The sequence below is a fragment of the Typopeltis vanoorti genome, chromosome 4, assembly GCF_054136105.1.
Source record: "Typopeltis vanoorti isolate ZY-2024b chromosome 4, IOZ_Tvanoo_1.0, whole genome shotgun sequence".
NCBI classification, from domain to species: Eukaryota; Metazoa; Arthropoda; class Arachnida; order Uropygi; family Thelyphonidae; genus Typopeltis; species Typopeltis vanoorti.
Window position 1 is genome coordinate 138,334,962 of NC_143552.1, and position 23,208 is coordinate 138,358,169.

Here is a 23,208-nt window from a genome sequence, read left to right on the forward strand (position 1 = left end):
TACACAAAGATTATTGAAGAAAAAATGAAAGAGTTTGAGAACAGGAATCAAACCTTGGAGATTCAGTGGCAAACTCTGAATCAAACATTGATTGACTCTGCCAGAGAGGCATGTGGTGAGGTTATCTGTAAGGATAAAAAAAATCAGAACTGCCTGGTGGACACAGGAAGTTAAAGAGGCAGTGAAGGAAAAGAAGAAAGCATACCAAACGTTCCTGTCAAATAAGTCAGCTTGTGCTCTTAGAGAATATAGAGACAAATGCAAGAAAGCCAAACACTATGTAAAACTAGCTAAACAAAAGTCATGGGAGGACTTCGGCAAGAATATAGAAAATAAATATCAAGAAGGTGGCAAAATATTCTGGAGGTTGAATGGAGGAAAGAGTGCTGTAAAAGGAATTAGAGATGATAAAGGTGACATGAAAACGGAAGAAAAAGATATCCTTGAAGTATGGAGTAATTACTTTGAAAAACTGCTAAATGAAACAAGTAGTGCTGACAGCACAGTGGTAAAAAACACTGACCAGGGATGCAGTCAGGAATACATATCCATATTAGAAGTAGAAAAAGCCATCAAAGGCTTGAAATGTGGAAAGGCAACAGGAGTAGATGATATTCGACCAGAAATGCTGAGTCTTACAGTGGCTGCACTGCATAGTTCAGAAAGCCTGGACAGAGGGACGAATTCCCGATGATTGGAGTAGAGCTCTCATAGTACCTATATATAAAAAGAGAAATAAAACTGCATGTGAGAATTACGGAGGTATTTCCCTACTGAGTGTTCTGGGCAAGATTTATACAAGTACACTTGAGAAACGGTTGAGAAGAATTGTGGAAGAAAAGCTTGGTGAAGAACAAGCTGGATTCGGGCCAAATAGAGGCTGTCAGGAACAGATCTTCACTTTACGACAAATAGTCGAGAAAGCATGGGAATATAACAAAGATCTGTATTTAAGTTTGGTCGATCTGGAAAAGGCATATGACAAGGTGCCAAGAGAGAAGCTATTCAACATGCTTCAGTTATATGGTGTCAATGGGGCATTATATCAAGCAATACTTAGTCTTTATTTGAGTTGTAAGTCAGCAGTTAGAATTGAAGCAAGTACAGCAAGACGGTTTAATGTTAAATCTGGTGTGAGACAAGGATGTACATTATCCCCTCTATTATTCATTATCTACATGGATCACATTATGAAGGAAAGTGGTATTAAACATGAGATCAAAATTGGAGATGTTAATGTCAGCTCTTTGCTTTATGCTGATGATGTTATACTTCTAAATAAATCTGCTACAAGTCTGCAAGATTCTCTGACTAAATTGAATAGCTGTTGTAATAGATATGGTATGAAGGTCAGCAATAAAAAGACAAAGAAAATGAAAATAGGCAGAATCATTGAAAATGTCGACTGTGTTGTGAATGGAGAACCTGTGGAACAAGTAAAACATTTCAGCTATTTAGGCACGATTTTTACTGAAGATGGTAAATTAAATATAGAAATAGACAACAGAATCAGCAAAGCTGGTATGGTGGGAAGTCAATTGAATAAATTCACATAGAATAAGAGAGAAATCAGTCGGAACACACTAAATTAGCTGTGTACAAGACAGTGTTCAAACCAGTTTTAACTTATGGATCTGAGAGCTGGGTCAGAAGTAAAACACTTGACCAAAGACTAGGGAACACAGATATGAGAGTCCTGAGAAAGATTATAGGCATGAACAGATGGCATCAATGGCAATATCATATTAAAAACGAGGATATTAGGAAAGAACTTGACATTGTCAGCATCCAGGAATGCGTTAGCAGAGCTAATCTTGGTGGTATGGTCACTTAAACAGAATGGGCGAGGAAAGATTAGCAAAACAAGTGTTCTCTGCCAGGTTGGCAGCAAAACGACCCAGAGGAAGACCAAGATATAGGTGGATTGATACGGTACAAAGTGCCTTAGATGATAGAAATATAAGATCTGATAATGTTGGAGTCTTGACAAGTAACAGACTGATTTGGAGGAAAATTGTAGATAGGAAATTAATAATGATGTAATTTTTTTCATGTAGTACTATCATATCCTGTACACCCCTTGAGGGTACATGGCAGGAATTTGATGATGATGATGATGATGATGATGTTCGAGTAAATACGGTATGAACATGAATCTAAACGTTGTTGAACTGGTCATACAAACTACAGATTTTTTAATTTAACTTTAATTTTGAGGAAAAACGTGTGAATTATATTCGAGTAAATATGGTATGAACATGAATCTGAATGGTGTCAAACTGGGGCATACAAACTACAGACCAAAGAATTACAACTATCATATGGAAGGCTAAGTGTCGGCATCGCTCTGCAAGCTAAAGACAATCCAAAATAATTCTATCAATTATGTTGCAAGTAAAACAAAGAATGTGAAAACAGAACTCTCCTGAATGCAAATGATATGAAGGGGAGAAAGCAATGCAAAAGAGACTGTTCAATTAAGAAGTGCTAATTTTGCTAAAAGTTATCAACCCGTGTATGCAACACAGAGATGAATGTCACCTCTACACTGGATGAAGAAACTCATCTATATGACGAGAAGGTGCTAGAGCTGATATGTAAACTGAATAAGAATTCAGCAAAAAGGACTGATGGGATTTTAACATGGATGCTAAAAAAAGTGTTCAGTTGAACTGGCTGTCTTTGAAAGCTGTATAATTTGAGTCACTGCTCAGGAAAGAATTCACAGGAGCGGAAAGAATATATGATGATCCCACTGCACAAGGGTGATGGCAAATATTTTGGAAAAGATGGTAAAAGATCACATAGATAAATGAGCTGACAGAGAATCAAGACTTTGCAATGAACAGCATAGGTTTACTAAAGGAAAATCATGTTTGGGTAACTTGCTCCCATTTTATAATAATGTTACACAAGGGAAATGGATAGACCATGATACTTTTGAACTTTGCTAAAACTTCTGACAAGTATAGCATGGAAGACTGTTGCATGGTCTGGTTTCGAGGCTATCAGGTGAAAAGACGTGCTGTTAGAAAGCTCCTAAAAGATCTGTGATTTTGTTGATTTATTAAGTGTTTTCTTGGATTTAATTGTTTATTTTTCTTATATATTATTGTAGGTTTTTAGTGAAATTATTATACTACAACATTTTATAATATAATCGCAGAAACAGTATTAGTTTTTACTACTCTTAAGAATGGTGCAAAAAAAATTGTCATAACAAGGCAGTATCTAAAGCTCAAGTTCTTACTACTAAGGAGAGCATTTGTCCTGATCAACAAAAGTACTGCTGCAGTGAGAATGATAATTTATCTGAGGATAAGTTGACATTAGAAATATCTCGATTAAAAGAAATTATTAGAAAATCAACAAGAGAAATGGAAGAGATGGAAAAACATTTGACTAAACTTAGACATGATAAGAAAAAGGATCAGAACAAGAACAGGCAGGAAAGTACTGAAGTGTTGGTAATCATAATATTAATAACAAGGCAAATCAGTTAAATCTACGAGAAAAAAAAGGTGATATAGTATGGTGATTCGATCTTAAAATTTGCGCTTGCCGAGGAAGTCACCACTTCTAGTCTCCTGAAAATGAAAAATATGACAAACGTAATTGAAAAGCTAAAAAGAAAGTAAAAGAGATGGTGGTTCTGGTAGATACTAATAATTTAAGTATTGACAAATATAGTATGAGAGAAGATATGAAAGATCTGTTGGAAGTAGCGAGAAAGAAATGTGAGAGAGTAAAAACTGTAGGATAGCTACCCAGATAATGACAATACTGAGTTAAGAAGGAGGACTATGATAGCAAATGATTTCATATGCAGGCTGTGTTGAAGAAATGGATGTACAATTTTAGATGGGTGGGGTGTGTTTGATGGCAGAAACGACTTGTATAAGAAGGATGGCTTGCACTTGAATTCATTTGGCATCCAGAGCTTGGAGAAATTACTTCTTGGTATGAACCCTAATGCAGAGAGTCAGAGAAACTAGATCATCAGGGCAGGAATGCGAAAAAATGTGTGTGAAAGTTCACCTATGATATGAATTGTTTTCGAACATGGTTATGTATGTGGCAAAGGGGTAGAAAAATAGGCTTTGGATTCAGACCTTTTAAGTATGTGTGGGGAGGTAAAAGAGAAAATTCTAGAACAAGACCAAATAGATTGCATATATAATTATAAGAATATGCTAGGTGGTAATTTATTATGTCTATAGACAAATGCCAGGAGCATTAATAACAACGGTGTCGAGTTTGTTGCTTTATTGAATATGATGTGGCCTAAGATTGTTGGCAATAGTGAAACCCAGCTAACAGAATCAGATATGCTAAGTGGGATTGAGTGTAATGGGTATACTATTTTTAGGAAAGACAGAAGAGGAGAGGAGGAGTGCTACTACTAATGATATCAGATGACTTAAACCCAGTTAGGGGAGAAACACAAGAAAACAATGATAGTAACAACGTCCCATGTAGCGATGAGTTTGAGCCTATCTGGTGTGAAGTGGAGGTTAACAGAATGAAATATATGGTGAGGTGTTGCTACAGACCTGGTGGCTCAGTTGCAGGGAACAAAGAAATGCATTGCCAATTTAGCCTTCATCATCATCATCGAATTCCTGCCATGTACCCTCAAGGGATGTACAGGATATGATAGTACTACATGAAAAATTTACATCATTACTAACTTCCTATCTACAATTTTCCTCCAGATCAGTCTGTTACTTGTCAAGACTCCAATATTATCAGATCTTATATTTCTGTCGTCTAAGGCAATTCGTACCGCATTAATCCACTTATATCTTGGTCTTCTTCTAGGTCGTTTTCCTGTCAACCTGCAGAGAACACTTGTTTTGCCAATCTTTCCTCGTCCATTCTGTTTAAATGACCATACCACCTGAGATTAGATTTGTTAATGCATTATTGGATGCTGACAATGTCAAGTTCTTTCCTAATATCCTCGTTTTTAATATGATATTGCAATTGATGCCATCTGTTCATGCCCCTAATCTTTCTCAGGACTCTCATATCTGTGGTCTCTAGTCTTTGGTCAAGTGTTTTACTTCTGACCCAGCTCTCAGATCCATAAGTTAAAACTGGTTTGAACAGTGTCTTGTATACAGCTAATTTAGTGTTCCGACTAATTTCTCTCTTATTCCATATGAATTTATTCAATTGACTTCCTACTATACTAGCTTTATTGATTCTGTTGTCTATTTCCATATTTAATTTACCGTCTTCACTAAAAATCGTGCTTAAGTAGGTGAAATGTTTTACTTGTTCCACAGGTTCTCAGTTCACAATGCAGTTGACATTTCCAACGATTCTGCCTATTTTCATTGTCTTTGTCTTTTTATTGCTGACCTTCATACCATATCCTTACAACAGTTATTCAATTTACTCAAGGAATCTTGCAGACTCGTAGCGGATTTATTGATAAGTATAACATCGTCTGCATAAAGAAAAGAGCTGACATTAACATCTCCAATTTTGATATCATGTTTAATACCACTTTCCTTCATAATGTGATCCATATAGATAATGAATAATAGAGGGGATAATGTACATCCTTGTCTCACACCAGATTTAACATTAAACCATCTTCTTGTACTTCCATCAATTCTAACTGCTGACTTACAACTCAAATAAAGACTAAGTATTGGTTGATGTAATGCCCCATTGGCACCATAACTGTAGTGTATTGAATAGCTTCTCTCTTGGCACTTTATCATATGCCTTTTCCAGATCTACAAAACTCAAATAGAGATCTTTGTTATATTCCCATGCTTTCTCGACTATTTGTCGTAAAGTGAAGATCTGATCCTGACAGCCTCTATTTGGCCGGAATCCAGCTTGTTCTTCACGAAGCTTTTCTTCCACAATTCTTCTCAATCGTTTCTCAAGTATACTTGCATATATCTTACCAGGAACGCTCAATAGAGAAATACCTCTGTAAGTCTCACATTCAGTTTTATTTCTCTTTTTATATATGGGTACTATGAGAGTTCTACTCCAATCATCAGGAATTCGTCCCTCTGTACAAGTCTTCTGAACTATGCAGTGCAGCCACTGCAAGACTTTTATACCACCATACTTCAGCATTTCTGGTTGAATATCATCTACTCCTGCTACTTTTCCACATTTCAAGCCTTTGATGGCTTTATCTACTTCAAGTATGGATATATATTCCTGACTGTATGCCTGGTCAGTGTTTTTTACCACTGTGCTATCACTGCTTGTTTCATTTAGCAATTTCTCGAAGTAATTACTCCATATTTCAAGGATATCTTTTTCACCCATTTTCATGTCACCTTTATCATCTCTAACTCCTTTTACAGTGCTCTTTCCTCCATTTCTAAGCTTTTTCAACAACTTCCAAAATATTTTGCCACCTTCTTGATATTTATTTTCCATGTTCTTGCCAAAGTCCTCCCATGACTTTTGTTTAGCTAGTTTTACAGTGTTTAGCTTTCTTACATTTATCTCTGTATTCTCTAAGAGCACAAGCTGACTTATTTGCCAGGAACTTTTGATATGCTTTCTTCTTTTCCTTCACTGCCTGTTTAACTTCCTGTGTCCACCATGGAGTTCTAATTTTCCTATCCTTGCAGACAACTTTACCATGTGCCTCTCTAGCTGAATCAATCAGGGTTTTCTTCAAGGCTTGCCACTGAATCTCCAAGATTTGGTTCCTGTTCTCAAACTCTTTCATTTTTTATTCAATAATCTTTGTGTATTTTAGTCTACAGTTCACATCTGAGAGCTGCTCAACTTTTATTCACTTCAAAACTTTCTTACATGTTATTCTTTTCAATATGAAATTCAATTTTATCCTGCTCAAGACTAAATAGTGATCACTTCCAATTTCAGATCCTCTGTACACTCTGGTGTCCTGCACAAGGGAGAAAACATTGCTATCAACAGTAACATAGTCAATGAGACTTTTCTTATTCCTTGCCTCTTCTCTCCATGTGAATTTGTGCACATTTTTATGTTGGAACATGGTGTTAGTAATAACCAGTCCATGTCCTGAGCAGAAATTCAACTGGTATTTGCCATTATTATTAGCTTTGCTCTTTTCTTCAAATTTTCCCAAAATATTTTTGTATGTCTCACAATCATTTCCTACTCTGCTATTTAGATCTCCAACAAGAACCAACTTTTCCTTTTTCATTGTGTCAGTTGCTTTCTCTAAAGCCTCAAAAAATCCTTCCACTTCTACCTTAGTAGAGCTTTCTGTGGGAACCATAGGCACAGACAAATCTCATTGTCCAGTTCCCCATTCTGAAATTTGCACACATCACTCTACGTGAGACTGACTGCCATTGAAGAAGATTAGCCTCGTATTTAATGATGAATACAATGGCTACTCCTTCTTTTCCTTGATTGTCATTGCCTGAATATAACATTTTGTATTTATTGCTCAGAAAGATCTCACCAGTTTTTGTCTTATTTGTTTCAGTCATCCCTATTATGTCAATCTGGTACTTATCTAATTCCTCAGCTAGCTCCATTCCTTTGCCATTCAGGCTTCTTATGTTTGGCTAAATCCCAAATTGCCAGCTCATCCTCGTTCGTTCAGTATCCAGGTAGATATCCAACAGGGTGCACCACAAGAAGGTGAAGATTGGAAATTAGGTCAGAAGCCCTGGTCGGTTCTCTGCATTCCTTTAAAGGCTATGTGGAGGTCTCCTCTCAGTTATACAGCTTAACCCTTAAGCACTCCCAATTTAGCCTATGAGTACTAAACGAATGATCATTATGGGTGACTTTAATTTTCCATACATTGATTGCGTAGAAGAGAAATCTCACGATAAGAAAGAAGAGGAATTTATTGAATTGTAACAAGACAACTTTCTTAAGCAGCATGCGAAAGAAGGAAATCAAGGTCAAAGAGTGTTGAATTGGTTAATAGCGCCAGAAGGTTAAGCCATGTTAAGAATACGGCTATTTTACCACTAATTGGTGACAGTGATCTTGCTGTGCTTTCTTGGGAAGTATCTAATTGTATTGATGCTCTGATTAAAACAGATTACATGCTGAACTTCAAAGTCGGAAATTATGATCATCTTAGGAGAATACTGTCTTTGGTCCCATGATATCAGTTATTGAATGGAAAAAATGTAAGCAATGCATGTGAATATTTGAAAAAGTGCTTAAATGAGGTGATATCTGAATGTATCCCTAGTGTTCGAAGAATAAATAGGTTGGGAATGAAATAGTTGTGCAACCTTATTAAGCAAGAGATCCAAGAAGATGATGTAGAAAGAATATCGTGAGAGGAATTACGAAATATATAAAGCTCAGGCAGAAAAGTAACGAGTATTGTGAGGAAAGTTAAATCGGAGTATGAAAAAAAATTGGCCATGCAAGCTAAAGGCGATCCAAAAGAATTTTATCGTTATGCTGCAAGCAAAAGAAAGAACGAATGAAAGAATAACTTTATTGAATGCAGATGGTACTTGAGTGTCAGAAGCTATTGAGATTGTTCAGTTAATGAGTGCTCACTTTGCTAAGATATATCAACTAGGTGTATGTAACATGGCGCAATTTGTAGTAGTGCGACTGCTACATTAGATGAAGAGTTAGAGTCATGAAAACGAGGTTAAAGAGCTGTTAGACAACCTAGATAAGAATCTGTTAATCTGGACAGATGGAATATCAGCACGTTTGCTAAAGGAATGTTCAGCCGAATTGGCTAGGCCTTTCACATGTTTGTATAACTTGAGTCTCAGCTCTGGAATGTACCACCAGAATGTATGATAGTTCCATTGTACGAGGGTGGTGCAAAAACTGATGTATCTAACTACTGACTTATCAAGTATCTCTGGTGTGGTAGTGAAGATTTTAGAGAAGTTGGTAAGAACTCGCACACAGAAATGGGTAGACAAACAAGCTATACTCTGCAAGGAACAGCATGAATTTACTAAAGGAAGGTCATGTTTTAGCAATGTGTCATATTTTATAACAATATTATGACCAAGTTAGATAAAGGTAATGGATACGCTAGATAATGTTGGATTTTTCTAAGGCATTTGATAAGATATCACACGAAAGGCTGTTGCATAAACTGGAGAATTTGGGATTGGAGTATAAACTCCTGACTTGGATCAGTGGATGGCTGACAGACAGATAGCAAAAAGTGGTGTATGGCTGGTGTGAATCTGCCCGATTTAAGATGACCAGTGGTGTACCTCAGGGGTCCTTGCCCCATTATTGTTCAATCTGTACATTAATGAAATCAGGCAGAGTCTAACATTAGATGTGCAACTGTTTGGTGATGATTCGAAGATAGGCAGGACAATCAGGGGTGCTACTAATATTTGGCATTTACAAATGATTTGAATAGGCTGGAAATTTGAGCAAACAAAAATGGCAATCAGTTTAATGTTAGTAAGTATAAAGTTAAGCACTTTAGCATGATTACAGTTCCAGAGGCATATTATAGTAGTGGGGTTATGCTACAAGAAACTGAGGAGGCAAGGGATCTTGGCATATTGGTGGATAGGAATTTGAAGTTCAAAGATCACATAGCAAAAGTTGCAAATACAACTCAGAGGATAGTCGTGATGTTGAAGTGAACCTTTACATCCAAGGATAAGGAAGTCATTTTAGCTCTTTATAAGACTTTGATAAGACTACACCTGGATTATTGTGTGCAGATTTCATCTCTCGGGTTACAAGGGTATAAAGAAGCTGCAGAGAGGGTGCAAAGAAGAGTTATCAAGATTATATCCAGATTATGGAATTTAGATTATGAAGACAGATTGTATATGGATTGCAGACTCCGGTTAACAGGAGAAAGAGGGGTGATGTGATAGAGGTTTATAAACTTTTGAATGGGTTTTATAGGATATCATCTGATGAAAATTTTCCTTATATGGAAAGTGGGGAGAATGTGAATGAATTTTAAGGGAAGGTATGGCGGCTGGTTTGGGCGATTTATATGATATAGAATTGGATTATATAAACTATTCTTCTTCTCCTCCATCCAAGATTAGTCGAATCCAACATAGATAAGAACCTTCCATCCTTCTCTATCCAAAACAGCTCTTTCATATGCCAACAGCTTTGAAAGAGCTGTTTTGGATAGAGAAGGATGGAAGGTGCAAAACCTGTGAAAAGACTGAAATTGTCATGTCAATTTCAGTCTTTCCACAGGTTTTGCATCTTCCATACAAACTTTTATCGAAACCAGTAGTTTGGATAAAAGGATGGCTGACCAACAAATATCAAAAAGTGAGAGGGAGGGCCCCTGCAAGATATAAAGTGACCACTATGCTGATCCATGTATCAGTCCTTGGTTCATTGTTGTTCAATCTTTACATTAATGACACTGGGAAGGATATGGCTGGTGTCTGTTAATGCAAAATAAGCAGGGTAATTAGGAATGTAACTGATATGTAGCACTTGCAGAATGATTTGAATGGATTGAAATTGTGGGCATGTGAAAACAGCTATCAGTTCAATGTTAGTAAAGTTATGTACTTTGGTGTAACAAGATAGCCAATGTCATATTATACTGGCAGGATTTAGCAGAAGAAGCTGATCAAGGTAGGGATTTCGGAATTTTACTAATAGAAAGTTGAAATATAGCAAAGACTGCAAATACAACTCAGAGGATAATTGTAATGCTGAAATAAACACTAACATATGAAGATAAGAAAATCATTTTGCCTCTTACAAGGCATGACCTCATCTGAACTACTGTGAACAGATCTTGTCTCCTGGTTTCCACATGATGCAGATATGGTGGAGAGATGAAAAGGAGAGTGTTAAAGATGGTATCAAGACTGTGAAATGTAGATTATGAGAACAGATTGAGAACTTTTGGGTGTAAACACTAATAAACAGGAGAAAGAGAGGGTGATATAAAACCTACAAACTTCTAAAAAGGTTATATAGGATACCAGTGGATGGAATCTTTCATTTTATGGAGGATATGGAGAGGACAAGAGGGCATCCATGGAAGTTGAGAATGAATATAGTCAAGAAAGGTGTGAGAGCTAGATTTTCTCAGTGTAGTGCACAATTGGAAGGGATTACTTTCAGAGGTAGTAATGTAGGTAGTGAATGAATTCAAGCAAAGGTTGTTGCTCTCACTGGTTTTTTTTTTTTTATATACTACTCTACATATGCAATATATTGCAGAATATTTTGTATTAGAATGGTACAACAATACAATTTGTTTTAGAGTTATTGGTTTCAGCATAAATGTCTACTATTTTAATATTTTAGCCTTGAATAGCTTATGATATCTCCTTTTTAATTGAAGTTTGGGTTGCTTTATGCAACACTACAGCTGTTTCTTTAGATCATATTTAACAGAAAGAAACAGTCATTTATTAGCTTTTTTTTTGGGGGGGGGGGGGTTTAATTCCTTACTACTGTTTATTTCTTAAATTAAGAACAAAATTTAATCATATGCTGACTTTCAGAAAGGTAAATTGCACAAATTAATGACTTATAAAATCAGAATGTTTTAACACCGATAAACGTGGAGATAAGAAACAATAATTTTTGCATGCATGATAACATTCCTCTGTGTTATCAAGAATGCATATCATGTTAGTCAGTGACAAAAATACTACGATCAAAGAATTAAATCTTTCAGTAACTTACCTTTTTTTCTTTGAGTTAACATCTTCAGGACTAATGAAAATATTTGTACCAATATCTGATACAGAAGAATCTGTGTGGTCTTGAAGTGTTAAATTCTGAAATGAAGGAAAAAAAAAAAAAAAAAAAAAATTTTTTTTTTTTAATAAGTATAATAAACATTATACCAGCTGTTCCATCACATCTCAACATCCAACTCATATTTCAAACCATTCATATCTGCTGACTGTGCACTCATTGGTGGATTGCAACTCCCAATTTACAGGGCAACCCATTCACAGAAATGCTGTTGCAGATGAGCAAGACTGACTAGCAACTGAATATTAAGATAACATGTAAACATGTTATCTTGTTCACGTGTTATTTTGACATTCTTGTTTACAAGAATGTCAAGATATTCTTGTAAACAAGAATGTGAACACATTCTTAAGCAAATAGAAAACAAATATTTCCAATTTGCTTAAGAGTGTGCAACAAAAATTATTAAAAATAAAAAAATAAGATATAAAACAAAGAAAAGATGGGATAAAAATACTGTATTTCCTTTGGTTTCTAAGCTCATTTATTTTCCCCAACATTTTAATGTCTCTGAAATCAGGATGTATCTTACAATTGATGCCATCTTAGAATTATTGTCAAAAAATATGTTTTCAGACAGTTTATGAAAATCAGCATAATGACGTTATATATTATATAACTGCCAATGGCTGAAAGTTGTCCCCACATTTAATTTTAAAGAAGAAAATGATCCCTAAGAATAAGATCCCCTCCAAAGAAGTCATACATGCATGAAAAAATGGTTGAATGACAGCAGAGCTAATGGAAGACTAGCTAATAAAAGGGAAGTGAAACCTGGAATAATAATAAAAGAGGGATATCTATATGCATACATATATAGTCTTAAAGGGTTGCTTTAAACAAAGAATAAGTAGTAGCCAATAGGTATTTCTATTTGAAAGTTTTATTGATAAAGGTCTCATTGAAGCCAATTCATTAAGAATTTTATCATTATATTGTATACATTGCAATACACTGACTCATCAATATATTCAAACTCTTGAATGTAGTAAAGCATGTGTATAACAAAGAGCACACACTGCATGGTGTATCAATGCTTTAATAGCATCATTTTTCTGACATGGATGATGGTGCCACTGTGCACAGTTGTAGCATTCTGTATGTGTTTTCTTTCAAAATACTGAAAACCAAAGACTTCCATCTGGTTAATGAATATATAAAAATACTAACTTTTTTGTTGTTGTCATTCCCTCTTTTATTGCAATATAAAGTGTATTATAGGATGAACTGCATAAGATTGCTGCAACAACTGTTTGGCCATAAAGTACCCAACTCAAGTGATGAACCATTCCACATCACAAAGATCAACATATCTATACCATAACATAGGTTCAGAAAAAATATCATACAGATGCTGTTCAGATTCCATAAAATAATTTGCAAGAGTAGGTGAGAGAAGATTCCCTATTGCAGTACCATCTATCTGCTGGTATAATTTATTCTGAACTATAAAATATCCAGAATATATCATAAAATCAGAGAGACAGACAATTAGAAGGCAGATCTTGTTCAAGCAATTCAACAGTAGCTTTTAAAAGGTATGGTGGTGAAAAGTGAGACTATATCAAAAACTAGCCAAAGATCAAAATTTTGCTCCTAAAGTCCAAGGTGTTCTTGATATGAAATGCTGACTTGTGTGAAAGTAGAGAGTAAAATTAGTCTTTTCCCTTCTAAATAGAGAGATGCTTGGAGGGTTTATATGTACAAAGCCAAAAGCCAGTGCAGACAATTCTTAAGAAAATTCCAATTTTAGGAATACCATATACATGACTTTTTTTTTCTTAAAATTATCATCCTAGCTAAAAACATTATCAATGAGAGTTTAGTAACTTTTACAGGGACTCCTGCTACTACCCAAAAAAATATTATTCTTATTCCACTTCTGTATGTTACAAAATATTGGAACAGAACATATTGCTAAAATTTAAAATTCAACTTTACGTAGCATTTCTTCCCTTCTAGAAAAATTTGCTTTTCTTTCTTCACCTTCCACCATTAAACTTTCCAGTGGTTTATCAAATTCCTTGCTCTTGTAGCCTATCTTGGATCACTTGGAAAATTTGCTTCTATTCATTGCAAGGAACATGAAACACAACAAAAAAATGTTTCATGAACCTGAAAACAATCTGGCCTTGAGGAACACGATCTCCACAAAACAAGGGATCTTTCAGAAGATAAGAATATTGCATACAAGTCGATTCCTTATGGAAAGGCAGCACAAAGAAAGCTGTGAGGTATTATTACATTGTCTTTAAAATTTAAACAAGTCTGATGACCTACATTTATCTCCATTATGGGAAATAGTGCTTCTTCAACCTGATAATCTTTCCTAACACGAGAGGGAGGGGTCTGGAAGGTTCTGATAAACACCCAGAAAAAAAATTTATTTCATGGCTTCTTATATCTAAAAGAAAAGATATTTTCTGAAAAAACATTTTTTATATAAAAAACATTTATGAAATATTTTTTATATGAAAAAATATTTTTGCTCGAGGTGTTTAACAGAAGTTTCTAGACCCTTCCCCCTTCTCGTATATATATTTTCACTTCAAGAATTTGTTAATTTATTGACCTTACTAAAGTTTTTTTTTTTTTTTTTCAATTGTTGCATGAACTTTTTTATGTTAATGCTCTGTTCATTTTTTTTAACAGATGATGACTATGATAGCAAAAATTGTACTAATAAATATTTAATTCATCTAAGTCAACTGTGTTATTTAGCATACATATTGCCACTGCATTCCTATTTTAAAACATATCTAGTTTGATGAGAGTGCCTCAGATGAGAGTTTGATAAGAGTTTTAGAGTGCCTCATGAGACCAAAACAGAACATATCATGATATTGTAGTAGACCTGATAAATAAATGATCAAAGCAAACCAGTAATAAAGTAAACTTAATTTTGTAGCACCATCATAATAACCAATACATTTCCTGCTAAGTATTAAAAACTATCCAGATTTTATGATAATTCTTAAAGTTACATAATTTGAGAAATTCTTCACAATTCACCTGGTGAACTGATTTGGTGATTTTGAAGTGGTGAGTGACGTATGCATAAACAAATAAACATGAACAACTGGTTAAGAAAGATTTAAAGATAAGAAAGAAAGAAAAACAGGTTTCTCCTTTCTCCTTGACCACCTACTCAGAAATTGCACTATACGTGGATGGTCTGAAAAGTTCTTCGCCTAACAATGAAAAAACGAATTTATAATTTCAAAATTATTTTTATTTTTCAACAACATAATCTCCCTTAAGACTAATACATTTCTTCCAGAGATGCTTCAGCACCATTATCCCGTCCCTGCAGTGGTTCTCAGTAAGATCTGCAAAATATCCCTCTACAGCTGCAATCATCTCTTGATTCGCAGAAAAACGATGACCAGGGAGGAAGAATTTTACTTTTGGGAAGAGATAGAAGTCAGAGGGAGCCAAATCTGGGGAAGAGGGTGGATGTTTCAACATTCATAGTGGAGATCTCTTAATTTCCCCATTGCCAAAACACCTTTGTGGGCAGGTGCACTGTCCTGATGAAAGATGATTTTTTCTTCTGCAAACCGGGTCTTTTCTCACGAATTTTTTCGTCTAGTCTGGTTAAAAGATCGAAATAATATTCACCGATTATTGTTTTACCCTTTTCAAGAAATTAATAAACAATTAATGACATTTCTATGACATTTCCTGGATTCTGGTGTGTAATGATGAATCCAAGTATCATCCATAGTAATAAATCGATGCACAAACTCAGTTTGATTCCTGTTAAAACGCTCCAAGCATTCAGAGATTTTCATGCGAGTGCATTTTTGATCTGCTGTGAGCAAGCATGGCACCCATCTTGCGCAACCATTTGCAATTCTTCATGCAAAATATATCCTACTTTTGAAATGCCTACAGTCTCACCAGAAATCAATGATCAAGTGCACCATATCGTGCACTTGATCAATGATTTCTGGTGTTGTTGTTACAGTTTTTGGACATCCTTCACGTGGATCATCTTCAAGGCTGGTACAGCCACGTTTAAACTCGGCAGCCCATTTCTTAATTGTCGAAAACAAAGAAGAGTTCCCATAAACTTTTATGAACTTCGAATGAATTTCTTTTGGCGTTAAACCTTCTTTTATAAAGAACTTTATAACTGCACGATACTCAATTTTATCCCTTTCAAGGGATACAGACATGATTTTGCTTCAAACAGCTGTGCTGTATAAAACAAATTAGCTGATAGAATGACTTACAATTTCACATGGATACTTATGCCAGCTGTACCAACTTAAAAAACAAATCTTGCTGACAGTGTTGCCACCTATGGTCGAGGCCTAGAACTTTTCAGACCACCCTCGTATACTATAGGTTGTGCAATTTGCATGCGAGAATAACCTAAAAATTATATGTGAACAAGAGTAATGCATGAATAATATAAAGAATTATCAAATTCCTGATGTATACCCTGAAGGGATATAAAGAATACTATGAGAGTACTACCTGATGAAATTTTTGCCAAACTTTTTCCTCCAAATGAATCTGTTATTTGTTAGGAGCCCAACAGTCACATCATATATTCAAACTTCCATGCATCAACCATTTAAATCTGGTTCTTCCTCTAGGTCATTTTCCTGTCATCTTGCTCAACAGCCTCTTTTGCTAACCTTTCTTCTCTAGTTTAGTCATTTTTCCTGTAATCTTGGCTAAAAAGCCACTTTTGCTAACCTTTCCTCTCTGGTTAAAATGACCATATCACCTCAGATTAGATCTACTCATGCATTCTTGAATGTGCTAACAATGTCAACCTCCTACTTATTAATTTTTAATACAATGCTGCCAATGACATCTGTTCAGTCTCTAATTTTTTTTTTTCAAAATTCAAATCTGTTGTCTTTGATCAACTGTTTGACTGTTGGCTAATTTTAACACTATTAAAATTGTTTTAAACACTGTTCTGTATACTGCTAATTTAGCATTTCTGCTAATTTCTCTCATATTTCATATATATTTAATTCAAATGGTTCAATACCATGACAGCTTTGCTTGTGATATTATCTATTTCTATTTAATTCCCATCTTCACTAAAAAGTGTGCCTAAATAGATGAATATATTACTTGTTCGATAGGTTAAGATTCACTAATAAGAATACAAGTGATGTTTTCTGTGTTCCTGCCTATCTCCATGGTTTTGTCTCTTTTTTTTTATTGCTAATTTTCATGCCAATTTTGTTACAACAGTTATTTAATGCAGTTAAAGAATCTTGAAGACTTGCAATGGATTTTTTTTAAAGTATAACATCGTCAGCATAAAATAAACAGCTGAGATTAATATCTCAAATTTTAACCTCAGCTCTTTAATTTATGCTGATGATATTATACTTCTAAATAAATCCATTGCAATTCTTCAAGATTCTTTGACTATCAGGTTGGTACTACTTTCCTTCATAATGTGATTCATACAGATAATGAATAATAGTGCAAATAGTACATATCCTTGTCTTAGATTTGATTTTATATCAAACCATCTTCCCATACCCCCTTTAAATATAAACTCAAATACAGACTATACTGCTCTGTATAATGTTCAGTTAGTGCTTTGAACAGAGATGGCAGGACACATTAAAAGGATCAGCAGGGAACATCTCTGAATATACCGGAGGGAAAATTAGACGGAAGAAGCTCTCCTAGTAGACTAAATTTTCTTGAGTTGATTTAAAGAAAAACGGATGGGTAACAAGAGCTATTATGAGATTAAAAGGATAGCAGAGGAACAGACACTCTGGTGTACCATTATTGCTAATCCAAAATTGGAGGAACTATCTAAGCAGAAGAAGAAAAGCTTTTCTCTTAGCACCTTGTCTTATGCCTATTAAAGATCTATAAAACTTAAATACATATTCCAGTTATACAAGAGCTGTAAATAAAGAAGTGGCAACATGTGCACAAAATGTAAAATAGTTTATTTATCAAATCTATACAATTACATTCCTTCAATGTAATCTCCTACATGTTCTATACTAGTTTCCAAATTTGTAGGAGCTGCTGGATACCATCAGCAGAATGTTGCTTGTTGATATTAGTGACAGCATGATCTGCTGCTTGAAGAACCTCCCTGAGAGGGTTCTTCTTTCATTTTGGGGAAACATGTCAAAGTCACTAGGACTCATATCCGGTGAATACAGAGAATCTTTCCATACTTCCCATTGCCACCTGTCCAACATCTCTATTACCAAATGCAACACATGACAGCATATCATGGGTTGACTGTAAACCCATGAAAAAATGTGGTCACTTTTTCCTCAAAGCCGGACGCAAATAGTGCTACAAAAATCATTGATAGTACTGTGCATTAACAGTTTGTCCTTGGGCCACACCATGATGAAAAATAAAGTCTTGAACATTCATCATCATCAAATTTCTGATATATACCCTCTAGGGGGTGTACACGATATGATAGTCTACAAGAAAAATTACATCATTGCTAACTTTCTATCTACAATTTTCCTCCAAATCAGTCTGTTACCTGTCAAGACTCCAACATTATCAGATCTTATATTTCTATCTTTTAAAGCACTTTTTACTGTATCAATCCTCCTATATCTTGGTCTCCCTCTAGGTCTTTTTCCTGAAAACCTGACAAAGAATACTTGTTTTGCTATTCTTTTCAGGTTAGTCCTCCATACTTCAAGTTCTTTCCTGATATGCTGATTTTTTAATATGATAATGCCATCTGTTCATGCTCCTAATTTTCTCAGGACTCTCATATCTGCAGTCTCTAGTCTTTGGTCAATGTTTTACTTCTGACTCAGCTCTCAGATCCATAAGTTAAAATTGGCCTCAATACTGTTTTGTATACAGCTAATTTAGTGTTTTGGCTAATTTCTCTCTTATTCCATATAAATTTATTCAATTGACTGCCTACCATACCAGCTATGTTGATTCTGTTGTCTATTTCAATATTTAATTTAAATCATGCCTAAGTAGCTGAAATGTATTACTTGTTCTAGAGGTTCTCCATTCACGATGTAGTTGATATTTTCAATGTTTCTGCTTATTTTCATTGTCTTTGTCTTTTTAATGCTGACCTTCATACCATATCTATTACAACAGTTATTCACTTTAGTCAGGGAATCTTGCAGACTTGTAGCAGATTTATTTAGAAGTATAACATCATCTGCATAAAGCAAAGAGCTGAGATCCAATTTTGATATGAGGTTTAATAGCACTTTCCTTCATAATATGATCCATATAGATAATGAATAACAGTGGAGATAATGTGCATCCTTGTCTTACACCAGATTCAACATTAAACCACCTTCCTGTACTTTCACCAATTCTGAATGCTGACTTACAATTCAAATAAAGACTAAGTATTGCTTGCTATAATGTCCCATTGACACCACTAAGTATTGCTTACTATAATGTCCCATTCAATACGCTACATATAAATGTAGTGTATTGAATAGCTTCTCTCTTGGCACCTTGTCATATGCCTTTTCTAGATCGACAAAACTTAAATACAGATCTTTGTTATATTCACATGATTTCTCGACTATTTGTTGTAGAGTGAAGATCTGATCCTGGCAGCCTCTGCTGAAAGAAAAGAAAAGAAACAAGCTTTTCTGTGGAAGAAAAGCTTGTTCTTCACCAAGCTTTTCTTCCACAATTCTTCTCAACTGTTTCTCAAGTATACTAGCAGGAACACTCAGTAGGAAAATACCTCTGTAATTCTCACATTCAGTTTTATTTTTATCTTTTTATATATGGGTACTATGAGAACTCTACTCCAATCATCTGGAATTCATCCTTCTGTCCAGGCCTTCTGAACTATGCAGTGCAGCCACTGTAAGACTTTCATACCTCCATACTTAAGCATTTCTAGTTGAATATCATCTACTCCTGCTGCCTTTCCACATTTCAAGGTTTTGATGGCTTTTTCTACTTCAAGTATGGATATGTATTCCTGACTGTATGCCTGGTCAGTGTTTTTTACAACTGTCATCACTGCTTGTTTCATTTAGCAATTTTTCGAAGTAATTACTCTATACTTAATGGAGTAATTACAAGGATATCTTTTCCTCCTGTTTTCATGTCAGCTTTATCATCTCTAATTCCTTTTACAACACTCTTTCCTCCATTTCTGAGCTTCTTCGACAACCTCCAGAATATCTTGCCACCTTCTTGATATTTATTTTCTATGTTCTTACCAAAGTCCTCCCATGACTTTTATTTAGCTAGTTTTACACAGTATTTAGCATTCTTGCATTTGTCTCTGTATTCTCTAAGAGCACAAGCTGACTTATGTGCCATGACCTTTTGATATGCTTTCTTCTTTTCTTTCACTGTCTCTTTAACTTCCTGTGTCCACCATGGAGTTCTGATTTTTCTATCCTTACAGAGAACCTCACCACATGCGTCTCTCTCTCTGGCTGAATGAATCAGTATTTTCTTCAGGCTTGCCACTGAATCTCCACGGTTTGGTTGCTGTTCTCAAACTTTTTCATTTTTTCTTCAATCATGTTTGTGTATTTTAGTCTACAGTTCACATCTGAGAGCTGCTCAACTTTTATTCATTTTAAAACTTTCTTACATGTTCTTCTATTCAATATGAAATCCAATTTTATCCTGCTCAAGATTTCAAATCCAATTTCAAATCCTCTTTACACTCTGGTGTCCTGTACCAGAGAGAAAACATCATATCAACAATAACATAGTCAATGAGAGTTTTCTTATTCGTTGCCTCTTCTCTCCATGTGAATTTGTGCACATTTTTATGTTGGAATATTGTGTTAGTAATAACCAGTCCATGTTCTGAGCAGAAATCCAACAGGTATTTGCCATTAACATTGTGATCGATTATTAGCATAATTTCAACCTTGCTGGGTTCCTAGTGAAGTTTTTTTTTGGATAGGTTGATCTTGAATAGCACTATTCATGAGTTTCATCAATGGCTATGATACAATTTAGTAATGCATCCCCTTTTTCATATCATTCTAGATGAAGGCCAGCAACTGCATACCTGTGCCATTTTTGCAACTCAATTAAGTGACATGGAACCCAACGAGCTGAAATTTTGCACATACCGAGCTTCTCTTTAAGAATGTGCCAAACACTTTGATGGTTTATCACTAGTTTATCACGATTTTGATCAATGATGGACTGTATGCCAACAGGCATACAGTCGATCATTGATCAAAATCGTGAGGAATCTCCGAACAAGCTTAACATGGTCATCTGAAATGGTAGGTCATCCTGCACGGTGATTATCGTTTGGATGATATCATACCAAACAAAATGCACTGACCCATCTTGCGACAATCCAGTATGGTAGGGCACTGTCACCACAGGCTTCCAAAAGGCCATGATAACAGTCACTTCCAGTTTAACCTTATGCAACTTGGGCTTTAATCCAGGATTTTTGTTCTAATCTTTTGAACATTAGAGCATTGCACTCTGAGATGCTCACATTAACCACTTAACACACGAGGAGACTTGTTAGAATGGAATGTGTCGCCTTAAGTGCATATACAGTGTATACAACTAGTGCCTCTATCTGTCAAGAGTAACATATGAGTTACCAACCACATCTCCTGACAGTGTTGCTGCTACTTTATTTGCAACCCTCATATTCCCATGATTTCAATCATACAATATGATCTGATCTTGACAACCTCTATTGGGCCTGAACTCAGCTTGTTCTTCTCCAAGCTTCTCTTCCACAATTTTTCTTAGCCTCTTCTCAAGTATGCTTGTAAAAATTGCACCTAGAACATTCAGTGGGGCAATTCCTCTGAGGAATTTCTGAAAGCTTCCCTTTTTATGGATTGTACTATGAGAACTCTACTCACAGTACCATTGGAGTACCACAAGAACTCCACTACAACAAAGAATTCAACCTGCAGACCATACCTTTTGAATTATGCAGCACAGTCACTGTACATACAAATACCTCTGTATCTGAGCATTTCTGATTGAATAATAACTATGCCAGCTACTTTTCACATGTCTGATGGCATTTTCTACCTCAAGTACTGATATAGATGGTTGCACCTCTTGAATACTTTCAGAATGTCTGGTGTAATTACTTTGAAAGAATATTTCTTTTAATAATCTTTCAAAGTACAGAACCAAGAGGCTATTTTTTCCGGCGACGTAAATTAAGTAAAGGGGATAATAAATCCCTCATTGTTTTAAAGCCGGATAAGAAACTGGGAGATCGAAATCTAAGATTTCGATCTCCCAGTCAACACCTGGTAGTATAACACATAATGTTGTACTACCAGGTGTTGACTTACGCTTGGACTTGCCAAAAGTTCTTCGGCATGAAGCTCTTAGATTTCGAACTTCAAGTTTCTTATCCAGCTTTAAAACAATGAGGAATTTATTAATTCCTTTACTTAATCTTTCAAAGTAATTACTCCAGACATCCAGAATATCTTTATCTTCAGTTTTTAAAACAACTTTATTATCTCTGATTACTTTTACAATACTCTTTCCTCCATTTCTAAGCTTTTTCAACAACCACCAGAACATTTCGTCCCCTTCGTGATATTTATCTTCTTCACTCTTACTAAAATTCTGGTAGAAATGTTTATACGTTAGCTATTTGTAACTATTATTTTCCAGAAAATTACAACATATACTAAATATTAATTATAATAACTTTAATTAATACTTTGATATTTCAGCAATGTTACATTTCCATCATCAGAGATCACAGATATGCATGCAAGCACTAACACTGGGCAAATGAGGCTGAAGAAAGAAACAAAGACAGGCCTAGAGTGCTAGATGGTGCCCCTTAGTGGGATAAATTAAGTGATCTTGACACGAGGATGAGTGCTTCCTAAATTTGGAGAAATTTCATGCACCCAAATTTGTTGAGGTTTGGAAAGTTTCTCAGGACTGAGACAAATTCGAGAAATAGTCTCTTGTATTTGTTGTGGTGCAATAAAGTGCCTTCTTCCAATGTATAGGGTGTATCCAAAGCATGGTCATCAAGTCCAGAGTGGTTGTAATTACAGCTATTATGCAATTACAGCCACCACTCTGGACTTGCTTGGATATGTTCTTAGAAGAGAATTCATAAAAATAATAATACCTACTAATGAGGTATTAGTAGGTATACCACATGAATGTCAGGATTGGACATTACGTCATCAGAAGCCCTGATCTATTCTTCAATTCCTTAAAGGCTTAGGGATCTCCTTCTAGTTATATCTACCTTTAATGCAGCTCCAATTATATACAGCAACTTGGAATATAATTTGAGTCATATACCAAAGCAATGTCAAATGCAACATCCAAGATTAGATTACTTTTTTATTCATTATTTATAACATTTAAAAAATTCTTTTGAATAATAAGAAAACAAAAGATTTTAGAAACATATACACTTTCAGTTTATTACTCACCTTTATGCCAACCAGAACTAAATTTTTGGCTGCAATGAACAATATGCTTCATAAGTAAATTTAATTTTCATTATTCACTATTACATATTTAAAATCTGATGTTTATTTT

General features: G+C 35.1%; 1 protein-coding gene across 2 annotated transcripts in view; it reads right to left on the minus strand.

Moving 5' to 3' along the window:
- Positions 1 to 23,208, minus strand: part of LOC150107706 (ubiquitin-like modifier-activating enzyme 6) — a 701,981-nt gene that overhangs the window by 595,952 nt on the left and 82,821 nt on the right. For both annotated transcript variants that reach the window (XM_090391479.1, XM_090391480.1), the window contains exons 4-5: positions 23,100 to 23,128; positions 11,626 to 11,720 (exon numbers count right to left, since the gene is read on the minus strand). In XM_090391479.1, the coding sequence (XP_090247605.1) occupies positions 11,626 to 11,720; positions 23,100 to 23,128 (124 nt within the window). The remainder of the gene's footprint in view (positions 1 to 11,625; positions 11,721 to 23,099; positions 23,129 to 23,208) is intronic.